Below are 13,718 nucleotides of genomic sequence, written 5' to 3' on the forward strand. Positions count from 1 at the left end.
TAAACATTAGCTCCCTTTCCTCTTTCTCCACTTCTCCAACCAGTAGGAACCCATTAGTTTCCTAAAAACAAAACAACAACAACAACAACAAAAACTTTGGGAAGTCGACAAGAACTTCAGGCCAGCATTGCAGTGTTTTAGGGTTCTGTGGGAGCAATTCACACCAGTATTATAAAGACCAGAGAGATTTGAGAAGGTATATGTGTTTGAGAAGGTGTTTACAATATGGATCAAGGGAGTGTCTCATTGATACAATGGTATCTGTACACTCTTGGCTAAGACCAAAGCATGGAACAGAGGTGTGTGTCCAGCTGTATCGTGTCTGTGTGGGAATAGGGGTGTGCATGTGCAGACATACACACTTTTTGCTGAGTAACCATGAGCCTTCATGTTATGACCCGAAGCATTACTTTCTCCCGTGATTGGGCCATAAAGTGGGGATGGTGAAAGCTGAGACCAGGGAGTGGGGTCAGTAGGGTCCCCACAGCCCGGCCCTGAAGCCTGTGCAGATTGCCAGGTCCCCTAACTGCAGCCTGCGTCCAAGTGCCCGGAGGGCCTGTTAAAGCACAGATTGCTGGGCCCTGCCCTGCAATGTCAGACCCCCAGGTCTGGGGTGGGGCCTGAGAATTTGCATTTCCACCAAGTTCCCAGTTGATGCTGATGCTTTGGTCTGTGGACCTATAGGAGGGCCACCCCCGGCCCAGTCTGTATGATTTCTGCTTGTATAGTTGGTCTTTGCACAGCTGGCTTGCCTCTCTTTCCTTTTGCAGAAGCACATCTGTCCATCAAACAGGGTTGCCGGATATAAATAAGAATATAGGATACCCAGTTAAATTTCGAATTCCAGATAAATAACGGAAAACTGGTTAGTATCAGTATGGCCCAGATATGGCATTGGGACGTATTTATGCTAAACAAGTATTATTGCTTATCTGAAATTCAAATTAAATAGACGTCCTGTATTTAATCTGGCAACTGTTGAATCAAATGAGGGTCAAGTGTCTCTCTCTGTCCGTCCCGCTGTTTTCCTGTGATTGAATAGGCTACAGCTGCTGGAGAAACAAGCCCAAAGAGGGTTTGTGTGTTTTGGACAGGTCCACTTGCTGCCCTGAGCTCATTTGGCAGTCTTGACTTGATCTTACCAAGATGGACTTGGCTTGTGTCCACGTTGGTTCACTTGCTTGCTGTTTTTTTTCTTTTCTGTCTATTTGTCTTTCTCTCCTGCTTTCTTTTAGGCCATCTCTCCTATGGGGGCTCTTAAAGGAAAAGGAAGACATTTGAGCAGGGATGGGGCTGATCTAGGAAAGTCTGTTTTTGGCAGTGAGAGTGGAGTCCGAGAGACAGGTGACCTCAGGGTGTCTGCAGGGGAGAGTGGCCTGTGGCCCAGGGATGGAGCAGAGATTCCCAGCTGGCTCGCCGTGCACGATGAAAAGGATAGCATTTGCCTCAGAGGCTGCACGTACCAGGGCTGGGAGTGGTCACCAGGCTGTGTGCGCTGTGGTTGGAGTGGAGCACGTCACGGGCTTGAAGGAAATTGACACCGAGTGGTCTCTGATGCTGGCAGAGGGCTTCGGCTGCCGTGGACTTCAGCATGTCTAGAGGGGCGGAGAGAACCTGAGCCATCAGAGGCCTCCCGGAGACTTGGACAGGGCGTCCTCCTAAATGGCCCATTTATCACTCTCGTCTGCCAAGGCTGCCTTGACACTGAGAATGGAGAAATGAAGGAACAGAAGGCCTAGCCACCTCCCTCACCTCTCCTTCCCCTTCTGCCGTCTGTCTGCTGGTCTTAGGCCTGCTTCTCCACCTCCCTGTGCTTTGAATAGAGCTGCAGGTCTGCCGCAAAGGAAGTAGGCCGCAGCCTCACGGGAGCAAGGCAGCCCTAACTGTTGGTCACTCCGGGGTCTGGCAAAGGGGCCTCGTGCATGTTGCCTTGCTTTGGGGACCTGGGCTCCTCCTCCTCCTGTGTCTTCACGGTGGCGTGGAAAGTGACGTTGAGGCAGAGGGGACATAGTTCACCTGGGGTCCAGCAGGGTGACTCTGGAGCCTGGTGGTGAGGAAGGGAGAGAGGGGGCCATCTCTCCCTGGGATGTTCACATTGCCTTGTGTGGGACCCACACCCACCCTGGCAGGATGCACAGGTATTTTTTTTTTTCTTCTATTAGACACAGGGAAGGCTAGTTCCTATTCGCACTTGCCAGTGGCAGGCACAGTGCTAGGGACGAGACACCCAGGTAGAGAAAAAAGACAAAGGCGATCAATGCCTCCTCTCTGTGCCCGGCTCACCAAAGTTGCCCTGTCCCATGAGAGAGGTAAGCAGGCACGGCTCACTGCACTTGATAACTGGGGACACCGAGCACAGAGACAAGCCTGCCCGAGGTCACAGAGTGGACAAGTTATGGACAGAGCATGGCTGCGTGACAGAGCCTTCTTCTCTCCCAGCCCCATCACTGAGGGGTCCCACTGCCCCCCACCTGATGCCAGGACCGTTTCACCTCCGCTTCCTGCTTTGCTTCCTTTCTGTCCTGCTCTCCTCCAGTCATGGCCTTGTGGACTGTCATATAGTCCCCTGTTCACACTTTCAGTCCGCCAGGCCGAGGCCTCGTGGGTGGTGAGGCCAGGCAGCATCCCCAAGGTCCTCGGTGTTAGGGACCAGAGCACTAACCTTGCAGAAAGGACGTGAGCCTGCGTGCTGGGCGGAAGTGGCACTGTCTGCGAGACTCCCACACCTGCAGATGGGCCCCTCAAGTCTGCATAGTGGGCAGTGTGCTCCTGCAGGGCTCTGCCCTGTCCCCATTAGCTGGGATTTCCTTTCTGATTTCGCGGGGGCATGCGTGCCATCCCGTCCTCAGCCTCTCAGTCTCGTGGCAGGGGCTCAGTATATGTTTGGAGAAAGGATGAGTGGATAACTACCACCTCATCCTGCCCCCCGGGGTATGGAGGAGACGGATGAAGAAATAAGTAGAGTCTGCCCCCTGGGAATGTGTGTTCCGGTAGGAGAGACCAAACAGGGTAACATCGGTAAGTCTGTGCAATTCAGTATGGACTTGCCTGGTCCAGGTGATGTGTGCAGCTGGAATACAGAGTGATTGGAAAGGGCTTCACGGGGCAGGACTGCAGGTGGGCCTTGGGGAGGCGGTGAGAGAGAGCCAGGCCATACGTGTGATCGGATGGCATCGGAATGCACGCCAGTGTTTGGGCTTGGAGATGGCATTTAGCTGCCTCTTTGGCAGGGGTGAGATGGTAACTGGTGGCTCTGCTTGTGATCTAGCAGCCCCATATCCTGCAGGAGCTCAGTTCTGGCTCGATGCTGCCCAGCGAAGGCCCTCCTTAGGGCTGGGCCTGACCACGTCCCTCCTTCTGGAGGGAGACATGTGGCCAGAGCCAACTTCGGAGGGGCTGTGTGAGTGTTTTGCAGCTGCTGTGACCAAGTGCTTAAAACAGAAATTTATTCTCTTGCAGTTCTGGAGGCCAGAAGTCTGAAAGCAGGGTATCGGCAGGGCCAGGCTCCCTCTGAAGGAGGGAGAATCTGTTCCACGCTGTTCTCTTAGGCTTGCGTTGCCAGCCATCCTCGGTGTTCCTGGGCTTGTAGGTTCCTCCCTCCATCCTCTGTCTTCACATGCGTGATCACTCTATGTCTATGTCTCTTCTTATAAGGACACCGGTCATTGGATTGAGGGCCCACCCTACTCCACTGTGACCTTGTCTTGGTTAAATCTGCAGAGAGCTTATTTCTAAATAGGGTCACATTCATGGGTACCAGGGATTAGGACCGCAGCATATCTTTTTTGGATGACACAATTCAACCCACATCAGGCGCTTAAAGATTCTGTGTGCCTCCAGATCCCCTCTACCTATTACAGCCTCTGTCCTCTCTCAGGTGTTTGGGGGTCTGGGGTGGGTGCAGAGGCCATCCCTCTCATCCTTTCATAATGCCTTCTCTCACTTGCCGGGTTGTGGAGTGGGACGGACACTGGTCTTGCCATTCAAGACCATGTTTGATTCTGCGGGGGCTAGAAGCTTGCTTGGAAATGCTGCTTTTCCCTGTCTTGGGGCTGGGTGGTGAGGAGCTGGAGGGTGTATTTCCAGGCAAGAGGGAGGGCGGAGGTCACTGCAGATTCCCTTCTCATTTCCTGGGAAAGACAAATCACTGCTGTCTCTGAAAGGACCTGAAGGGCTTCCGCATGGGACCCGCCAGAAGGGCTGCCCACCTTGCGTGGGAGGTCTGGGACGAGGTCCTGGTTCCACTGGTCAGCAGCCTTGGGATCTTGGGCATTACTTAGCTTCTCCAAGGCTCGGCTTCCTACTCTGTGAAGTGAGATAATCATAACGATGGCTGTCTGACCTCACAGACTTTTTGTGAAGATTCAGTGATAAACGATGGGTGTGAAACCATTCTTTTCAAATCATTTTTTTTTTAATTGTGGTAAATTATACCTAATGTGAAAGTTACCACGTTAACCATTTTTAAGTGTCCAGTTTTGTGGCGTTAAGTACATTCACACTGTTGTATAAGCATCACCACCATCTTTTCTAGAACATTTTCATCTTCTCAAATTGTGAAAATACCTCTAAAATTATAAACTTAGAGCACTATTTATTTCTTTGATGAATAAGGAAACTGAGTACCCGAGAAGTGAGAACTCACCTAAGGGTCACTGGTGACCTAGGGGCCCAGCTGACAGGAGAACCCCAGCCTCCCCACTTAGTTTGGTCCTCATCATCCTCCGTCTCCCGCACCTTGCAGCATCTGTGGGCTGCAGGGATTAGGGTCACACGAGGCCTCGCTGGGGTCACATGTCTCCATAGAGCTTCTTCCCTCTCCCAAACCCCGTCTCCCAGGACCTGGGGCCTCCAGGCAAACCAGAATTTGACCCGTGGTGGGACCCAAGCAGCCGTCTGCTTTGAAGGCGGTCTTCCCAGTCTGTCCTGGGTTCTCGCTCTCCTTTTGGTCTCTACCTTCCCCTTCTTCAAAAGGAACAGAGCCCAGTGGCGAACCAGGTTTTGTGAGGCACCTCACGGTGTGGGAAGAGCAGGGACAGGAAGTCAAGGGCTGGCTTCTGGTTCGTGTGTAGTGCTCTCACTGAGTACATATTTGTTGATGTCCTACTGTGCGTCATCATTGGGAAAATCTCAAAGAATAAGACCTATTACTCGCCGTTTGCCGCTGCCGTGAGACACAAAGAATATATTTGAGGACCTCGTGGCAAAGGGCACTCACCTATAGGAGGCAGCGACAGGGAGGGGAGACGGCGCCCCAGCCCAGGCTGATGCTGACGGCCTGTGGGTGCTAGGGCAGGAGGAAGAAGGAGCGGGAATTGCTGTGCAGGTCAGACATGGTGCCCTGGGCACCATGTGATGCTCTGTATCCAGTGCTGGGGGCTGGGGACAGACTGGGTCACGCAGCACCTGCTTCCAGAGAGCTCATGTCTGAGGGGGGAGCAGAGGGCTGTGTGAATACAGTTACGAAGCACTGTCGCTAGTGCCGACAGAGGGGAATGGGTGCGGGACGGAAAGGCTGGTTCTGCCTGATGAAGCTGGTGGAGGAGGACAGAGGAGGCTTTGCTTTGGTTTGATGTGAAAGAGAGGGTCAGGGATGCCCTTGGGATGTGTCACCTAGGGGGACTCTCGTACCTCCGTGGGGCAGGCTCCTTGGACCTCAGATGCATCCTGTGAGGTGGCTGGGGCACGGTCGTTGTATCCATTCTGCAGGTGGGCAGAGTGATGTATGGAAGGACTTGGGCAAGGTCACCAGGAGTGTGGCCAAGCAGAAAGCAGAGCCCAGCTTTCCTGCCGTGGTCCCGGACATCCTCGGCAAACCTGCCGCAGGTTCTCTCGGACCCTTGGACCCAAAGCTCCATCCGGAGCAGGCCATGCTAAAACTGTGTGCCCGGCTCTCCGGGAGTCCCGTCCTCCAGGGGCTCCCAGCCTTGAGCCCCACGGCTTGGTGCCCCCCACATCCTCCTCTTCCTCTTCCTAGCTTCCTGCACCTCAGGAAGCTGCGGGAGGAGCCCGTCTGCAGTGGAGGAGGCGTGAAGGCGGTCCCACTAAATCGTTCTCTCTACGGCTCTTCTGACACTAGGTCCCGGCTGGCGGACTTTCACGCCAATTGTCGCGCCTCCTACCAGACGCTCACCAGCTGCCCCGCCGACAATTACCAGGCGTGTCTGGGCTCCTATGCTGGCATGATTGGTAAGCCGCCCCCACGCGCCTGGGCTCACCATGGGCTCCTGGCCGCCACAGTCTCACAGTCTCAGCCAGTGGGCAGGGGCGGAGGCCCAGCTCCAGGCCGGTGCGTGGATAGCCTGAGCTTGCCCTTCCCTGGCGCAGCTTCAGATAGAGCTGCCGTGGGAAACCAGAGGAGAGGCCGCCTCTTTATCCGGGGTGGAGGAGGCTCCAAAGACCTTGTAGGCTTTTGAAATAAGAAGAAAATGTAACATTTATCGTATGGGTCTGACATTCCAGGTGCTGCACTAAGCAGTTTACACGGACTGTCTTATCTAATTCTACAGCCAGTGCTTACTTGGGAGGTGTTGGGATCTCCATTTGACAGATGGGGAAACTGAGGCTTAGAGAAGTGTAACTTGCACAGGTTCACCTAGTTAGTGCATGTGGGCACTGGGATCCGAGCCCATCGTGGAGCCTAGTTGCCCTAACTCCAGGACACACCCTGCTTGGTGGCCAAGGAGAAAGCAAGGGCCATGCTGTGGGAGGGACTCCTCGGCGTCCTGTTCTGTCCCCTGTGCCCACGCCCCTCTGCCCCCTGCCGACCCCGTGGTCGCTGGGATAGTAATGCTCTGAGTTCAGATCGCCCGTTGAGATGATGTGTGTTTGGGGGCAGGTGGGCGGGAGGGAGAGTCGGTCCCAAGCCTCTTCTCTGTGGTGCCTGGGGTCTGGGGACCCAAGAAGGAGGCCTCACTGCTCCTCTCTCCTTTGCCTCGCTTTCTCCCTGCCCAGGGTTTGACATGACACCCAACTACGTGGACTCCAGCCCCACCGGCATTGTGGTGTCGCCCTGGTGCAGCTGTCGTGGGAGCGGGAACATGGAGGAGGAGTGTGAGAAGTTCCTCAGGGACTTCACGGAGAACCCCTGCCTTCGTAAGTCCTGCGGCCTCCTCCCTCCCCAGGGGCCCTCGAGGGCTGCCCGAGCTCTCCCCTCTTCCTCTGTCGGAGCGGCCAGTGATCTGCGTGGCGCTTCCACAGCGTGGGTGTTGCTGACTGAACCCTCGGTTTGGGGCTCTTGGAGAGTCACCCCAGCGCTGTCGGTAGGCGAACCTCAGTTTATCCTGCAGGCCTTGAGCCTGTGTCAAGTCAGGGCTGAAGGTTTCTGCTCTGCTATCCCCACAGCTTCAGCCAGGTTCTTTTGGGGACAGCCCTGTGGTGAGACCTCAGCTATCTGTCACTTCTCCCTTGAAGGATCTATTTTTAAGGATCCCCTTGGAATTGGTGACTTTCTTTTCAAGTTGTCACACTCCTAATGCAAGGGCTAGAGAGCAAGTGAGCCGTGAGCTCTGTCTGCCTCGATCTCTGCAGTCTTGACAGCCCTGCTTCCCACGCCCACCTGAAGCTCTCCTCCCCCTTCCCTTCCCTTCCCTTCCCTCTGTTCTACTTTTGTCCATCTGTCCTCGCTCCCTTCCTGTACGGCCCTGGGGATTCAGAGATAGAAGTCCCAGTGCCTGATGGTGGTACATGTGGTCGCAGCCTGGGGGAGAACGTGCTGGGTGGGGATGCCTCTGCCAGGCTGGAGGAGGGAGCCCCTGGAGGCTTCTCAGGAGCTGGCCCAATGAGGGATCGGGACATTGGTCAGCAAGGAGGCAGGAAGCATGAGGACCCCTGGAGTTTTCTGGACAGGTGGAGAGAATCCCCTCCCAAAGGGCCGGGCAGACCTGAGGCAGTTAGCGTCTTATAGTTTCGCAGGTGTCCTGGTGGAGGTGTGGGCCGCTGAAGGGGGATAGCACGTGGGGTTGTGGTCAGATCCGCATTTCAGAAGGATCACTCCCTGCTTCTGGTGTCGGGGGGCTGGGGGCAGGGATGTGGTTCTGACCAGTGACTCCCAGAGGGTCCGCTCAGAGGGCGTGGTAGCTGTCATGGGAGAGGATGCTGACAGCTGAACCAGAGCAGCGTCGGAGAGGGAGGAACGGGGAGATCGAGTGGAGAGATCTTAGGAGATGGCCTCAAGTGATGGCATGCGGTGGTTAGGGAGGCATACTGGGGGACTTGGGGTGGGGGGAGACACGACATCTTCAAAACTGGAAATACTCGGGGAAAACAGTCTCGATGGGAAGGCGTGATGTCCAGCTCAGGTGTGGACATGGCGAGTTAGAGGCATGTCTGGGACGTGGAGCTGGGAATTTCTTTAAGCATTTGGTTATAGGGTCAGGTTTCAGAGATGAAGTTTTGTCTAAGAGGTCCCATTACTTATCCCTGAGTGGACCAGAGCTGACTGTGTGGGAGGGGGTGAGGCCCCCCGGGGCCGAAGGCTGAGTCCGGGGCCCTGGAATGCCAGCAGAGGGGACCTAGAAGCATCCGAGGCGGCAAAGGAGCCAGGAGAACCTGCGCTTGGGGGGCCGGGGGCGGGGAGCTTCGAAGGGGGCATGGTCTGCATGAAGACCACTGAGAAGAGGGTGCTCGGTGCCTGCCCTGGGCACAGCCCGCTCCTCCCATCCCAGCTCCCCACAATCCCAGCACTGTTTGCCTCCTCTCTGTTCCTCATCGCCTACATTCCTTCTATTCCGGCCTCTTGCCTTTTGCAACCTTCCTCTTGCTACTTTCTTCCGTACCCGTGAGACCTTGCATCTGAAGTGGAGCTTCAGCACGGTCGAGTCTGGACGAGCTACACACTGTCCCAGCTCTGGGCGGTCACAGGGAAAGTAGCAGCTGGGATGGTGCGGGGCAGCAGGGGTGGGGGTGGCCCTGATCTCTCTGCACCTGCCTGCCCTCCCACAGGGAACGCCATCCAGGCCTTTGGCAACGGCACGGATGTGAATATGTCCCCTAAGAACCCCTCATTCCGGGCCACGCAGACCCCTCGAGCAGGGAAAGCGCCTTCCTTGCCAGATGACCTCAGTGATAGCACCAGCCTGGGGACCAACGTCATCACCACCTGCACGTCTGTCCAGGTGAGTGGACGTGGCTCTGCAGCTGGTGGATGGGGCCAGGGCGGGCTGAGGGCCTAGAGAAGCACCACGATGTCACAGGTGGCTGTGGGAAATTAGCGAACTGGGTGCCAGGGGAGGGGTGCTTAAGTTCCCCTTTCAGATCAGGGGCCCAAGAGGCAGGGAAGAGCTGGCAGGAGCTCGTTTACCACGTATTTGTTCACGAGGCACCACGTCGCAATGTCAGATGCCTGCGCGGTCACAGGATTGTAGTAGATAGCATGGGGTACAGTAGAAATGGAGTAATGACCGTGTGCTAACCATCTGTGACTTCCCAGGTATGCGCTAGTAGATTCTGCCCACTTCATCGAATTCTCACACAGTGAAGTGTTGGCATCCTTGTTTTACACACGAAAATTGACTCAGAGGGGGCAGGCGGCTTGCCCAAGGCGTCAAGGCTGATTAGAATGGAATAAGATTCACCGACGTCCGACTGTGGAACCCACGATGCTCATTTGTCTGCCTGTTCTCATCCATCCACCCGTCCACCCATCCGCCGCGTGTTATGTGTGTAGTATACACCAGGTCTTATGTGAGATGCTAGGGAGACGTTGGTGAATGGGGCCAACACGGTCCTGGGTTTAGTGGTTCTTAGGTCTTGTCCAGGGTCAAGCGACTCAATAAGCATCAGACATGGACTGCGGTCAGTGCCACAATAGGGGGCACAGATGGCACTATGGAGGCACATCACAGGGCTCCCCACTCAGTCTTTCTGCTGAGCTAGCCTCAAGCTGTCACACCAGGCACTGCAGTAGATTCTTTGCTTAGGAGTTTGGTTCTAGTCAGACCACACACACACACACACATGCACACACTCATGCCCACTCACACACTCCTCTCTCTCTCTGTCTCTCTGTCTCTCTGTCTCTGTCTCTGTCTGTCTGTCTGTCTCTCTCTCTCACACACACACCCACACCTGGAACAAAGAGTTTAAAATAGGACCTAATGCAGAATTCCAGGAAGAGCAGAAGAGGCGGGGACGGTGAGGTGGTGGCTGGTGGGGCACACGGGGATGTTTCAGCCGGGAGTGGGGCTGGAATGACCTATCAGGTGGGTGCGATGTGAAGTGTAGCCAAGGAGGTGGGCACAGCCTGAGCGCAGGTGCGGGGGCAGGGAGAACAAGGCCTGGCTGTGTGTGAGGCCGTGAGGACCCCCGTCTCAGTGGGGTGGCGGGTTCGTGGGTGGGCGGTCACGACGACGTTGCAGCCATGCAAGATGCGGAAGTTCTGGAGAACGTGTACAGCAACGTGACTGTGCTCGACAGTGTTCTACCGTGTACTCGAAATTTGCTAAGAGAGGAGATCTGGGACGTTAAGTGTTCTCACCACAGAAAAGAAGAAAAAAGGAAAACAGTGAAGGTGTGAAGCGATGGGTATGTTGAATGGCTTGTGGTGAATATTTCACTGCGTATTTGTATATTGGGTCATTGGCTTGTATATTTTAAATACATATAACTTGATGGTCAGTTATAACCTCAAAAAAGCAGGGAAAAACCCAGTGGGCATTCACAGTGCCAGGATGAGGACGAGCAGGGACGGGGCTGGTGGAGGTGTTTGGGGTCCCTGGGCACCCACTGCACCGCAGTGCCCTCCTGGTGGGCTTCCCTGTGCAGACAGTTGACCTCCGCGTGCCCTCACGTCAGGCTCAGCATGGGCCCCTCTGTGTCCTGCTCCCCGCCTGATTTGGGCTGACGTGCCCGTGTCACCCTTGGGCAGCTCCTAATTACACCGGGCATGCTTGAGTAGTAGCTGGCGGGGGCTCCGGGGCCTGCTGCACAGATAGTCGCCAGCTCAATTTCATGGTAGAGTGGCAGGCGACTCTGCAGGTCAGGGCTGTGCCACCTGTCAGGTGACCATGCTCTGGCATGGTCCACATGTCCCTCTGGGCACCAGTAGCCTCCACGTATCACCCTTCCTCCCCTAGCTCCTCGGGGCCGGCTCACTCATAGAGATGCTGACTCAGCGGGCAGCTCTCACCGTGATTAACTATGGTCATGCAAGGTTCAAAGCCGTGGCCTCCTGCCCCACCGCAGCCGCTTCGGTGCCTGATGACTCTACCACCTTTTCTCCCAATTTTCCTGTAGAAGTTTGCTACATCGTTGCCTAATTTCATCTCTCCCCAGCCTGGTTTTGCTTACTCCAGGCTCCCACTTTGCCTCCTGGGAGCCCCCTCACCCTGTGTTCTGCCCCCTGTTGCCAGGCGAGCATCTCTGGATCATCCTCCTTGTAGCCCTGGATAACCGAGAGCACGGTGCCTGGCACTGGGTAGGGCTCCATGCAGGGAGGGAAAGAGCTCAGAGCCCCCACTTCATCACTGTCTCGGAGCTTCCTGCTGTCTGGTCTGGAAAACAGTCGGCTGTGTTGTTGGAGGGCAGCTCTCCATCCCGCTTCCTCCCTCTCACAGATGCCCTCTGTGTGCCCGAGTGTAGGGAGGTGAAGCCTTTCCATCGAGAATGCAGGACGACTGGTTAGAAGGCCCTCCTGTCATCCAATGGGCCTGGACCAGGGCGGTGCAGTGTGGATGGGGACAGACCGGCAGTGGGTTAGCGCCTTCCCCGGCCCTGGTTTGTGCCCAGGGTCCTCGGCACTCCCCGGGGGTCACTCTGGGCCAGTTTGCAGGGCCCATCAGATCCACTAGAGCCTCACCCTTCCCAAGGCTGAGGGGCCCCAGCGACATAGTCTCCTTTGTTCTCTGCGACTCCACCAGCCAGTTCCTGCGGCGACCCTTGATATTGCCTATCACATCCAGGGGATTAAAAACGAGTTTGGACGGGTTGCCTCGGTCCCCCATCACCACATACCTGCGTGGGCTCCGCAGCCAGCAGCCACCTCTCGTGTCCTTGTTCTGCCTGTCCTGGGATGGGTCTCTTGCCCAGTACACAGGTCTGGATGTCACAGTGGGACCCAGAGGCCTGTCGTGTGTCCATATGTCTATTAGGCACACATTTCTGATGTATAAATGTGGCTTGTTTCGAAGCTCTGAGAGACTTGCGTGCATCCCTTTTTTCCTTCCCTCCCTTCCACTCTCCCTCGGAGTCATTCATTTATGCATCCATTTGTGCATTCATGCATTTATTCAGCATACATTCCTTCTGCGTGTCACTGTATTCCAGGCACTGAGGCTGACAGTCTTACTAGGCCGGTACCTTGGTCCCTGTACCAGTGGGATGGACAGGCTGCATGCCCAGATAATCATGGGGGGGAAGTGATTGGCGCATCGAGAGGACGGGTCACGTGTTATGGGACCCAGGGGAGGGAGGGCTGCTTTGGGCTGGGAGTGGAAGCAAAGGACTCGTGGATAAGGTGCGCCCTGCTGCTAGGTCTGGAAGGAAGGGAGAATTGACCATGGAGATACAGAAGTGGGGTGGAGTGGGTGAGGGCGTCCCAGGCGGCGGGGCGAGTGGACCAAAGGCAAGAAGTCAAGACAGCCCAGAGCAGGCTGAGTAAGGGGAGTGCTGGCCAAACCCGGCCTCTGCCTGTTTGGATAAATTTTTATGGGGACACCACCACACCCTACCATTTCCACATTGTCCATGAATCATTACTGTCCAGCCATCTGCAGAAAACGTTTGTCTGCTCCTGACCTGGAGGGACTGCAGGTGGCGGGTTTGGGTGAGAACACAGAGTGGGGGTGGGGGATGGGAACAAAGCCTGATGGGCAGGTCGAGGTGGTAAGTGTTGAGAGGCCACAGAAGGCTTTTGAGCAGGGAGTGTGAGATAGGAAAACAGAGACTGTGATTTGAGAGGAGAAATGATGCTGGTGGGGACTGGCTGGCCCGGAGAGAGACTGGGGGGCTGTTAGAGACCTTGGCGATGGGTGAAAAAGAAGGGGCTGAGCTAGGGGAGTGGCAAGGCCTGGAGCGGGGAGGAGGTGTGAGTTATTGGGAGTGAGTGTGTGCAGGAGGGAGGTGGCCAAGGGCCCCGAAATTTGGGAATGGAACCAGGGACATAAATAGGGACATAGGAGAGAGCCAGCCAACTCCAGCCAGCAGTTTTCCCATAGAGACGACACTGGACTTGGTCCCAGCACACGGGCCAGACCTGCGGACAGAGGCGGGCAAGGACGAGGAGGAAGAGGATAATTTCCTCCCAACTTCCTGGGCAAAGGGCCTCTCTGGGAGAAGTTTCCAGAAGGACGAACCTTGCCGTGGCTGCTGTCTTCCCTCTGTGTCTGTGTCCCTTCTCCAGGTTAGGTCCCCCGGGTCCACCTGCAGCTCGTTCTCTCATGGTTCTGGTGGCACCACACAGTGTGGCTCAGCTCTTCCCACAAGGCCCTGTGCAGGCCTCACGTCAGAGCCCTGCCTCCTGCCCTGGCAGCGGCTCAGGCCTGTGCCCTTGGACACTGCAGACTCATAAACCCTGTGCTTGCCTCAGGCGGACATGAGACTCAGAGTAGGGCCAGGGCAGGGACTGAAACAGCCCTCCTGTGTTCCTCTAGATTCCTTCCACATCAAGCTCTCTCCAAGAGCCCCATCAGGACCGCCTGCAGCCTGGGGGCGTGGCCTCAGGGCAGCCTGCAGCCTGGGGGATTCAGGGAAGGGTGCAGCCTCTCCTCTCCTATTTATTG

At 55.9% G+C, this 13,718-nt stretch overlaps 1 protein-coding gene across 1 annotated transcript in view; it reads left to right on the forward strand.

The window, feature by feature from the left end:
- Window positions 1-13,718, forward strand: part of GFRA2 (GDNF family receptor alpha 2) — an 81,019-nt gene that overhangs the window by 62,832 nt on the left and 4,469 nt on the right. Inside the window, exons 4-6 of the mRNA XM_023534518.1 lie at window positions 6,080-6,189; window positions 6,955-7,095; window positions 8,944-9,116. Coding sequence (XP_023390286.1) covers window positions 6,080-6,189; window positions 6,955-7,095; window positions 8,944-9,116 — 424 coding nt within the window. The remainder of the gene's footprint in view (window positions 1-6,079; window positions 6,190-6,954; window positions 7,096-8,943; window positions 9,117-13,718) is intronic.

This window comes from Pteropus vampyrus, unplaced genomic scaffold, assembly GCF_000151845.1.
Source record: "Pteropus vampyrus isolate Shadow unplaced genomic scaffold, Pvam_2.0 Scaffold126, whole genome shotgun sequence".
NCBI classification, from domain to species: Eukaryota; Metazoa; Chordata; class Mammalia; order Chiroptera; family Pteropodidae; genus Pteropus; species Pteropus vampyrus.